At 35.3% G+C, this 12,373-nt stretch overlaps 1 protein-coding gene across 1 annotated transcript; it reads left to right on the top strand.

Moving 5' to 3' along the window:
• The first annotated feature begins 5,885 nt into the window (after window positions 1-5,885).
• On the top strand, window positions 5,886-6,677 carry LOC142167813 (protein FAR1-RELATED SEQUENCE 5-like). The gene is made up of 2 exons (XM_075227824.1): window positions 5,886-6,069; window positions 6,346-6,677. The coding sequence occupies exons 1-2, from the start codon at window positions 5,886-5,888 to the stop codon at window positions 6,675-6,677; spliced, it is 516 nt and encodes a 171-aa protein (XP_075083925.1).
• Window positions 6,678-12,373: the final 5,696 nt, after the last annotated feature.

Genomic DNA, 12,373 nt, shown 5'->3' with positions numbered 1-12,373 from the left:
AAAAATATGGGGTGTAACATCATTCCCTCCTTTGAAACATTCATCCTCGAATGTTGACTGATGCGCTTATCATTCTTATAACCTACTTTAATATTGTCCTTTGCCATCTAGGCAACTGTTCTATGAATAAATCCAAAGGCCAGGGCATTCCCCCTTTAGGCCTCTTTCTCACGCCACGACTCATGGTCAGAATTCTTCCAATCTCGTAACTATTGCTACCTTCTATCATGCAGTCTGTACGACTTTGTCCTTGTATGTGTGCCTATGAGACTCTTCTCTCATTTTCCTCCAGTTTTTAACCAATCTCTAGGCCTCACTTTGTGAACATATACAGGACTACGGCAAGCTGTCCCTTTGGGTATCTATATGTATATTGAAGTCCTTCGCTTGGTACTTTGTTAAATGTACCACTATTGCTATATTTTGTTTCCTATCCTTGGTTATCTGTCCTTATGTCTTTACTACAACTAGGTAGGTCATGCTATACCGTAACACTTACATCGGTTTATTACTACCTAGGTCTGCCACCCAATTCCAGGTTACTCTCTCGCTGCTTATCCAATATTTATAAATTTAAGTCCTTTAGTTCTTCCTCATTACTGTTCATCTTAAGAATGACGGCCTAATCTCATCTCATACTTTATAAATTTTATCCATCCATTGTTGATTCACCTTAATTTTAATCCATAATCTACCACTGATAACTTGAAACTTCTTACATAATACATTGTCACTAAGGCTCACGTCTCATCGGGGGACATTTGAAGTGATTTGCCTGATCCTCCTAGGGATGATACTATACTTCAATAACCGTATTTCATAGCATCCCAACGTGATTCATCATATGGGTTCTAATCCCGTGCAACTTATGAAATCCCTTTTCTCAAAATTGTTACTCAATCAAAGGCCTAAATGTCATCCTCTTATATATCACAATTACACCCTTATTATACTACCAGGGAAGCATTTCATCTCTTCTAATTGCTCTTAGTCTTAGACTCCTCCGAGTCAATTCAAGCTATACTGAGCTTTCTATAACTTACGGAAACCATCAACTCTCTTATTTTGATAGGCTTAATCCCGATGCCTTACCTATTCTTGTCACCTTCTCACTCATCTTTTCTTATCCTTACTCCCATCTACCTAAAACCTTGTCACTCTACCATACTTTAGCTTGCGACCTACACATATCTATTTATACTACTTGCAACCTTCCTTTAACTTGCTAGCACCATAGATTTTCTTTCGTGCCTTCTCAGTTGCCTATAACTATAAGCAATTACTTTTCCTGGTCGTTCTGCCACTTGTTGCATGAATACATGGCTTATCTCATTGCCCATAATTACTGGAATTTCCTGTAACTCATATGATCTCAAATATCAGCTTTTGATTTTTTTTCTTCTTCCCATTCATTAGCCACAATAGATGCCACTTTCTTATGGAGTACATATAATGTTGTAGTGAAACTATTGTTACAAGACTATTTCTTCTTTATGTCACTATGCTTAGGTGGAAGCCTTCTACCTTATTTCCCCAGCTGGTCTTTCTTTATAGTACTTAAGGAGACCTTCTGGCTCTTGTAAAGTTACGAGCTTGTTATATTGTATACCCAAAGGAATTCTCGATGTTCTTACTCGCCTACAAATATCCTTAGTTATATACCTTCGTTCCCTTGTGCTCGTAGGGTTACTTCTGAACTCAAATTTTGATTGTCCCCTTAGTGGCACTCTTTCTTATTTCTATAACACTTATACGGTACCTTTAATTACTACAACTCCTATCTGAATATTTCTCAAGGGTTACAACGTCATATCTACGAGACTGAATTCACTATGTTCGGGTTCACTACGTCTATCTTGCATGATCTATTTATTTATCCCTGACCTCTTGTCTAGCCATAACTAGGCTCTTCCTGAATCAACTACAGACTACTCGTTGGTCCATTCTCATATCTATATTCCGCGTAACCCTTCTTGGGTTATGTCCTTTGTCTTAACTTACCTATGGCATTGGCTCCTTATGTATTAAGTGTTTCTCGCACTTATTTATCAATAACATAGGGTGCGGAAACCTTATTGGTTCTCCCCAGCGTCATGCTTGCATAATGTTCTGGATTCATATCATATCTGTAGGATCTGAATAAATACAATCTCATTCCTTTCACCTCATCATCTTTAGCATCTTTTCACATTTTCACTGACATCTTACTCATCTTGCGGTAACCCTTCTGTACCAAGGATAACTAAATTTTACGCACGAGGGTGACGCCTAGTGTAACTGGCACACTTAGTCCCTTAAGCTTAACTTTGCTCACAATGCTTGCTTTAGGAAGCGTCTTCCTGAATGGCCTTTAAATGTTATTCTTCTGTTGTCCATTCTATTATCGCCGGAACGTGATCGCTGAAATTCTCACGATGTCGACTATTATCAAATCCTTCGGTCCCTAATTCATGTTCAGTTTATCTTGTTCACCAACCCATACTGATTTCTATTACTTTGGGGGTCTAACATTTCCTTCTGGTAATCACGTTGGGGTCACCAACTCATTTCTCAAAATGGGGATATGACTTTATGGCTTATACTCTTTTATTGCCTCAAGGCCTGTCACCTCTTGTCTTTTCCTTCACTTGACTATACACTCTATCATCCTGTCATATTTTGATTTATTGATATCACTCATTAATCACATCTTACTCATAATTCTTTATATACTCTCTTCTTATTCTTTTGCTAATATTTCTGTCTATCACTCTATTATGAAAACTTCAACAAAGCATTCTTTCACTTATAACTCCCCTTGCTTTATCTCACTGGCTCTTCGGGATGCCTAACACTCTCTTTTTTTTTCCTAGAGACGAGAGTTATACTAAGGTAAATATTTATCCCATCTAGAATTTCACTGCCTATCTTCTAAAATTTCTGAATATTCCAGTATTCATATCTGACAATTCAATTCTAGAGTGCACCATTTAGACGTCTCGTAAGGAGAACTATTACCATATTTTGCACTATCCTTCAGAAATGTTAGCTAATGATAACAATCCATCCATAATTTTGGGTTGTTATGACTTCTATATTAATTTATTATTGGTAAACTATGCCTAGCCAATTCATGCTAGCGTTCATTCTCCTCTGTGAAAATTGAAAGAATCATAACTCATTTTTAACTTCAAAACATAGAGTGTAGATCTTCTGCAGAGTCACAATGTTCTAGACATTGTTTTATGCCCCACTGCCATTTTCCCTTAGGCTTGGGCGGATGCCGTAGGATTTTCTACTATAATTAGTACGCCTCTTGGTAAATTTGGTGAGCGGCTAGAAACTATTTCTGCACCAAGTGGTAAAGATATTTCCTAGGCTGATTACTGTAACCAAAAGAAAAGTTCCAAACTTCATGCCAGCATATCCCTATGTGCAGAGTACTACCGCGCTACCAAGATAAGATGGTTTGACTCATGTTTAATGGCATTCTTGACTTGTGAGGTCCTTTACTCTAACCCCAACTGGATTCTGATATCCCATCCTTCTCTTAAACTATATATGTTAGCTCCCATATGGCATAATTGAGATAGGTGTGGTCAATTGTATATATCTCTGTTACTGTTGAAAGTAACTCAGAATGCTTATATTTATCTGCCTGAATTGTAAATATTGATAATCTTCACTAACTGAGTACCTAGTATCCTTCTTCACATTGCTTCTTTTAGGTGTTGAAACTTGTATCTACCTTATGATTCTCTTATTTATTTTTACCATATGGGTGGATAGATATTCTTGCCTTAGGGCTCTTTATCAAGGAGCTTACACGTCTTAATACACACATGATCTGCTGAAGACCATACATTTACTCATCATAAGTCTGATGCAAAATCGAGTTCCTCTGACTCAACTCTTCCACAACCACATTCGATCTCTTACCAACTGTCTTTTTGGATATAGGTATCGTTGTATTAATAAAATAAAAGTTAGGAGTTTGAATCTTACAACTAAGCTCTACCACACGATCTAGAGTAAGAAGAAAGAGTAAAAGTCCTGAATGCCTTGTAGCCTCCTACTTATAAGTGTGGTGCACGACACACCCATAAACAAGACTCTACTAGACACGGGTTGTAGATTCCCTAGGATAGAACTGCTCTGATACCAAGTTTGTCACACCCCAAACCTGAAGAGGCGTGGCCGGCACCCGGTTCGATACTCGGCCCGAGCGTACCACTCTGGAACTGTGAACTATAGAGGGTAACCCTCAGCTTAGGCCGATGAGGTCATATTCTGAATCATCTGAAAATAACATCTGCAACCAACAATAACAAACTAAACATCTACATATGGTTGGTAAAGCCATAATACTGATATAAATAATGTACAGGACTCGTCTACATGCCTCTAGGAATAACTGAATTGTATCATGATCGGGACAGGGCCTCGACCTACTCATCAAACCTGTATATGTAAAATGGACTCCAAGGTATCGACCTGGTAACTCCGAGGAAGTGGAGCTTACCAACCAAGCTGATGTTTGACTTTGTCTACTAGGAAGGTCTATCCAGTTGTCTATTAGTACATGCATGCCAAAATCGTCAACCATATGTAGTTACGGGATCATGCCAAAATGAAGGATAGGTTTAGCCTTAACATACCTTTGCAATCATCTCTCCAATCGTCAACCAAGCTCAATATGATCTTCTTACGTCTACAATGAGTAACCCGACTTCGTCGTCATCATATAAGCATTGTAACTCTCATATTTCAAAATCAATATTCTACAAAAAAAAGGACAACACCTCCCCTGTTTTTACTATATCCCATAAGTTACTAAAAGTGACCAAACAAACAGCCCAAACAACAATAATATAATTCACAATAAACTCTCTTATTACTTCAACAACCATTTTGAGCGGCAAGCTCAATTTATAATTAACAAAATATAATTTAATCCAATTCCTTTTCCATGAATCTGCCTACAACTTGTATAACATCATACTTATGCTTACCATATCATTTTCATCCCAAAACATCATAAGAATAATCTTCAAAAATAGTCCACACGCCTAACACCTTAACCTTTATCATCAACCTCTTGTTTTTTATGTTATCTTCTTCAATCCACTGAATTAGCACATAGATAAGCTTAACAACAGCAGCCACAACATAATCAAACTATTTATAACAACTTCCAGCCACAACCAACCCTATATATAGCCTCAACACAGCCCACCAAAAAGATAACGATTTCTTATGCCATGTCAATTACTATCTTGAAGATTTTAACTCAAACAACTCAAACAACACATGATTAACCTTAAGCACAATCAAGAACATGATTTACACACCTTAGGCAGTATATACAACTTGAAATTTTAGCCATAACAACATATATATAGCCTTAAAACAACCCAACAAAAGATAACAACAACTCTTCCCCTTTCAAGTGTTATCTTATAATCTTCATCCAATAACTTAACCAACACATAGATAAGATTAATCCCAAGAAATAGAGTGTTATACATACCTTAAATAATCTGAAAAAACTCGAACCAAAGCTTCCATTATCTTATAACCACCCTTAATCACATCACGATACCATAGAGACTCTCTTCTTCACTTAGGCTAACTTTTGATATTTGATTATAGTGTATTCCTTTGAAATTTGTTTGGAGCCTTTGGGGAGCTGTTTGGGAGGGTTTGGAGAGTGTGAGTCTGGAAGGAGAATGAAAAATGAGCAAAGCTCATCCCAAAAATGAGATAAGAATAAGTGAAGATTGGGCCCGATCAAGTGGGTCCCATAAATTAAAGAGCATAATCATGAGATAGTTTCACCAAAAAAGAGGCATTTACTAAGATCTGCACGTTCGATAACTAAAACCAAAGGCCTAGTAAATGAAAATATGGTTAATGCTGGAATAAAGCCAACAACAACGTATTCTTACTTGGTAGAAGAAGCCGATGGGGCTAATATTTTGGGATATTCAAAGAAAGATTATTGTAATTTTATACACCAATTGATGAAATCTAAGGTGGAAGCTGGGGATGCTCAAAGTGTTGTTAATGAATTTAATCATAGACAAGCAAGTTAGACACTCTTTTATTGGGACGTCCAACTTGATTCTGAAGGGCGTATAGCTAACATTGTTTGGAGAGATGGTCGGTCCAGAATTGACTATGGTTTTTTTGGTGATGTTGTTTTTTTTGGTACCACATATCAGACAAACAAGTATCGTATGATTTGTGTACCATTTATTAGAATCAACCATCATTGGCAAAATATTATTTTTAGTTGTGCTTTTTTGTCTTATGAGTCTGCTGAATCTTTCAAATGGTTATTCTCTATATTTTTAAAGTCAATAGGAGGTATTGCCCCACAAACTATTATAATTGATCAAGCTCGAGGAATGGAAATTTCCATTAGAGAAGTGATGTCTGGCACTAGACATAGATTGTGTCAATGGCACATATCTCAGAATGCCCTATCTCATTTAAGCTCACTGAAGAATGATAAAGGTTTTTGCAAACTTTTTAATAAGTGTATGTCTGAATGTGATTCTGTTACTGAATTTGAACAAATATGGGAGATGATGCTTACAACATACAACGTAGAAGAACACGAGTGGTTGAATAATCTTTACAATATTCGAAAAATGTGGTCTACGACTTTTAATAATGATGTGTTTAGTGCTTGACTAAAAGCCACATCTCGAAGTGAAAGTACTAATCATGTGTTGAATGGGCTTGGAGATTTGAGCACTTATTTGCACATATTTGTGATTAACTATGAGAAAAATGTAGTAAATAAGTAATGTAGTAAATAAGTGGCGGTTGAATAAAGAACATGAAGGCTTCAATTGTAAACAAGGTAAGCCTACACTTGCTGTTAAAGGTAGTCCAATTTTAACTCAGGTTTCTGCAATCTACACGCACAAGATTTACAATATATTTGAGAAAGAGTTTTTTGAAAGGAACCGGGGCATGTTTTATCGAGGCACAAATATACGATGATGGTAAAATGTCCAGGTATGAAGTAAGAATGCATAATTCAAGCAAGAGTTGGTTTGTTGAGTTAGATTTTACAACTTTACATGTGACATGCACTTGCAAGAAGTTTGAATCTATGGGTATTCTATGTGCACACTGTTTATTGATATTAACTTCAAAGAAAGTGTCTCAAATCCCTGAGAAATACATTTTGAAGAGATGGACCAAAGATGTGAGGAAAAGAATAAAAATATTGCCAAGTAAGAGTGGTTCTATCAATGGAAATTCAGAATCTAAGATTGTTTACACTAACAATGTGATGCAGAGTTGTTATAATCTTGCTTATCTTAGCAAATCTAATGTGGAATGTCGGGAAATTCTACAAAAACATCTCGAAAATGCTTCAATTGAGATAGATGACTATCTAGGCAAGTTGGACGGTTCTGATATCCATATTTTCACCAAAAATGGTAAGCAAAACATAGAAAAGAAGGTATTGGACCCTCTTTATGTAAGAGCACCAGGTGTTCACAAAGAACGTATTCCTAACCATTAGGATAAACCCAAAAAAAGAAAAGCAACTCAACCAACTACTCAGGGGAGAATCCGTAAGAATTATGCAACTCTTTACTTTATTTTTATTTTTGATCCATCTAATTAGTTGTTTTTGTTACAGAGAAATCTCAAAAAGTGGTTGCACCACCAATAAAAAAATTGTTTGAGGACAATGCATACACTCCTCAAGTAATATTTCCTTTATCATAAGCAAATTTTCACGTTAGTTTTCTTTTAGGATTATTCATACGGTGTTTCTTATATTAAATAACTGTTTCATATTATCAACTTATCTTGAACTTACTTTTTTGTAAGGATTATGCTTTTGATTTGGATATGATCGAATCAAGTGTCTCATTTTTAACCTTGTTAGAAGGTGTTGATAAAACTACATAGGTAATTTAACAATACTTTCTTGTACATGAGTCCTGTAGGAATAGTGCAATTATATTTGAAAATTTTCACTATTTTAATTTTTTTTGGGTGTAGGTATCATCTACAAGTACGTGAAAACCAGGACCAAATTACAATTGAAGTGCTATGACTCGACTGCCGTTAATGAGATTTATTGCTGCATTTACAGTTTTGGCAAAGAGTAGGAGCCATTAGATTGGAGATGCTAGTTTTGACAATGGAATTCTTTGATATTAGTATTTTGAGACTTTTGAGAAGGAGATGCTAGTGAACTTGGTTGCTCTAATTTTTAAATAGTAGTAGCATTTTATATACAATTGTGAACTAAGAAATCATTTCAATGAATAATGATTGGATGTTGTCATGTAAGAAAAATAAATGCTTTTGTTATTATTATCTTTTTTAATAAGTAAAGCTGAATGTTGTCATTACTCTTCGTGTTTTTCCGATTTTGGATTTTCAAGTCTTTGGTTAAGCTTATGAAACTTATCCGTAGGGACGATGATATAATATGATGGTATTTATAAAGGAGCTCTTAGACATCTTGAATAACCTTATAGGATGCTTCCTCCGAAAGCTAAGTTTTCTTGTATTTAACTTAATTTCTACGTGTTAGAGCTAAGTAGAACAATTATCTTGTAGGCTGCCTTGTTGAATGCCTTTAACAGTGATTAGTCTTGTGATTTTATAGCTAATTTTTATGTTAAAGAAAAGTTGAATGATCTACTATAAGTTAGTGTGGAAAGGTGGAAGCTAGTATATTTTTGGCTTTATAAGATCCTGGAAAAATCAATGAGGGTGTATTTGCAGCAAAATATTATTTAAGAAGAAAGAAGGAGAATTTGGGTGGTTAATGAGAAATTTGTTAGCCTTGATTTGCTCCCTTACGATATCTGCCGTGGAACAACAGAATAGCTAGAAAACATTTAAGATTACTATTTAAGATTATATAAAAATTAGATGGCGTTAACTATGGTTAAATACTACTAGTTTATAATTAAATAAGTTTACAAATGTCATTTAATTATTGGCTTGGTGTATACACCGGGTGCGAGTAAGTTTTTTTCCACTTCAATATAACACGCGAAGAATAGACTAATAATAGAATGTCTGTTTAGTATAATTTTTACTATAAGAGCCTGTATACCTGCAATGTTCAAGTAAAATTTTGATTTACATGTAGAGGTTTTACAATATGTTTTTGCCAAAATTAAACATTTCTGTTATTCTATATTGAAAGAATAGTTAATAAAAAATTTACAATCAAAATACATACAATCTGCACCCAAAAAAAAGTAGTATGGTAAGCAATTAAATTTTATTGGATTAAATCCATAAAATAATTTGGACTATATTAAATTAAGACGATAGTCCAGACAAATATTGTGGCTAGTAAATTGGATTAATTATTTAAGTTATATATATATATATATATATATATATATATATATATATATATATATATATATATATATATATATATATATATATATATATATATATATATATATATATGTGTGTGTGTGTGTGTGTGTGTGTGTGTTTCTTTCTAATTTAATTGGGCTACAAGTTAAATGATGAGCCCATTTTATTAGCCTGATACCCAAATAGCTATTAGTCCATCTTAAAGCCTAGGCTCATGTCACGTGTCAAGTAATGTGGCAATCCAAGCCAATAAAATCTTGCCATGTGTCAAGAAAAGGGTGTCATACCAAGTCAAATCAACAACAAATAGAGTTGTGCTAAATGTCTAGATGATATTGGTCAGTTCAAACAGACCAATCAAATACTAGAGTCACACCACCTATAACTATAAATAAAGGTATTCATAAAGTTAGAAGACATAAGAATTGAGAACAAGAAGCAAGCAGAGAGCTCGTGGATCAAAGGCTGCAATTTTCTCTATAAACTGCAAGTTCAAGCACTCAAGCTACAAGTTCAAGTTCAAGATCAAGAACGAAGACAAATCAAATACCAAGGCGTTCAAGATCAAATTACTTGTTCGTGGTCAAATCCAAATTCAAGTTCGTGAAGGAGATTCAAGACCAAGTTTTATAAGCCCTTAAATCAAAACAAACTCAAGCTCATCAAGATAGTTTATATTCTTGAAATATCAGAGGAATACTATAGAGATTGTTTATTGAAATCAAATACTAAATTTGTTACACAATTTTCTAATCTTGATTATTTATTTTTTTCGATCCAAAAATTTGTTGTTGTTGCATGCCTAGTGGGATAATTTCTACCTCTCATCTCTTCAATTACCAAATTTCAAGAACACTGAAATGACTCCTAAGAAGACCAACTTCAAATTCACTATTGCTAAGGCTACGGATTCCAAGTTTTCCTTTGATGTGAAAAACTTGTTGGATGCTACCATGGAAAGTGTAGGACCTATCACTAAGAGAAAATCCATGCTTTGCTCCACCATCTACTACAGTTATTCAAGCAATGGTGACTAACACTTCAACTGCTGAAGAAAAACTCGCAAATTTAACAAAGGCAATTGAAGGGTTAACGAAGCATATGCAAGATCAAGATAATCAAATTGTCAAGCTGATAGATAGATTTGAAAGCATGATGGAGGGAGAATCAAGTCATGCACTTGTGAAGCTCCCTATAATGCAAGATAAAAAAGACTCATCTGCAAGGCAAACGATTGCGCCTAAAGAACTTCAGATTTCATGTGACGGGGTAATCCCATTGATCAATTGAAAGACTTCATTATGGAAACCATCAAAGACAAATACGATGTTGTTGCCAAGTCTTCTCTCGCATATGCAAAGCCATACACTTCAAGAATCGATAGTTTGAAGATGCCTACGGGTTACCAACCTCCAAAATTTCAACAATTCGATATTAAATGAAGTCCAAAGTAACACATTGTATACTTCATTGAAACTTGTAATAATGTTGGAACCTATGGAGATTATCTTGTCAAGCAGCTCGTTCGCTCCTTAAAAGGAAATGCTTTTGATTGGTATACTGAGCTCGAGGACGGTTGCATCGATAGCTAGGAGCAACTTGAACATGAATTTCTCAATCGCTTCTATAGCACAGGGCGCACTGTAAGTATGGTTGAACTTACAAACACACGCCAATGGAAAGATGAACCAGCCATTGATTTCATTAATCGATGGAGGAATGCAAACCTTAACTGCAAAAACATACTTGGTGAAGCTTCTTGAATAGAAATGTGCATCCAAGGAATGCATTATGGACTTCGCTACATCCTACAAGGTATCAAGCCTAAGTCGTTTGAATAATTGGCTACACGTGCTCATGATATGGAGTTAAGCATATCTTCAAGTAGAAATCAAGGAGCGCTTGTTTATGAACCTCGCAAATGGAAGGATAAACAAGAAATAAAGAAAGGGGGCAAGTTTGTGCCTAAGTCTAAGAGCAAAGAATCAATGAATATTAATTCCTCACCATTTAAGGTCAGTACAAAAGTGAGTAAGAAGCAAAGTGTGAAGACAACGTCCTTACAAGATAAAACCGACCAAAAGTTCTTTGCAGGAAATGCAAGCGAAGGAGTATCCTTTTTTGGACTCCAATGTCCCAACAATTATTGAAGAACTTCTTGAGTTGAAACTCATTGAGTTACCTGAAATGAAGCAGCCAAGCGAAGCTAGAAGGGCTAATGATCCAAATTATTAAAGTACCATCAGTTGATTGGCAACCTTATTGAAAAGTGCTTCATTTTCAAGGAGAAAGTCATGGACGTGATTGATGAAGGAATAATCTTGTTTGAGGATGAGAAGGAAAGTTTGAATCAAGTCTCTGTCACTTTTGGTTCACTTAATCCTATTGTCCTTTGCAATTTTGTTTAAGTACATAAATATGAGGGCATCCAAACTACATCACCATCAAAGATTATTAAATTTGGTGACTTTGAACTTATTGATGTGAGCATATCATTACTTTTCCCTGTAGTAAATAAAGTAATAGTGAAGGAAAGATCTCAAGAGGAAAGTAAATCACGTGATGGTTAAACTGATAACGAAGGTTGGATTCTTATGACTCGGCGGAGATGATGCAAGACAAATTCACAAAAGGAGTCAAAAAAGCAATTGACTAGGGTAAAAGTGATGAAACGACCCACAAGGCAAATGGTAAAGAAGAATTTGAAGAAAACATAAATGGAGGAGAATCACTATCAAAGTCTATGTCATCCAATGACATTGAAAGACTTCTCACTAAGCTGGTTGCGCACACAAATTTCCTGTAATGATATCAAGGCCTCATGTTGTAAGGCAGAGGAAGAAGAGACAAAGAAGAAAAATTCGTCATTGTTGCCACCTCCCTCGTCTGAAGAGCACACTGAGCATCTCTCCAAAGAAGCAAACACTTGTGATGCAAAAATGACATTCACTAATGATGATCTTTTGCTAGGTGAAACACATCATAATAGTCCCCTCTTATGGTTGGCTTT

Source organism: Nicotiana tabacum, chromosome 2 (genome assembly GCF_000715075.1).
Source record: "Nicotiana tabacum cultivar K326 chromosome 2, ASM71507v2, whole genome shotgun sequence".
NCBI classification, from domain to species: Eukaryota; Viridiplantae; Streptophyta; class Magnoliopsida; order Solanales; family Solanaceae; genus Nicotiana; species Nicotiana tabacum.
Note: the sequence above shows the minus strand (reverse complement) of the source record. Positions and strands in the feature narration are given on the sequence as shown.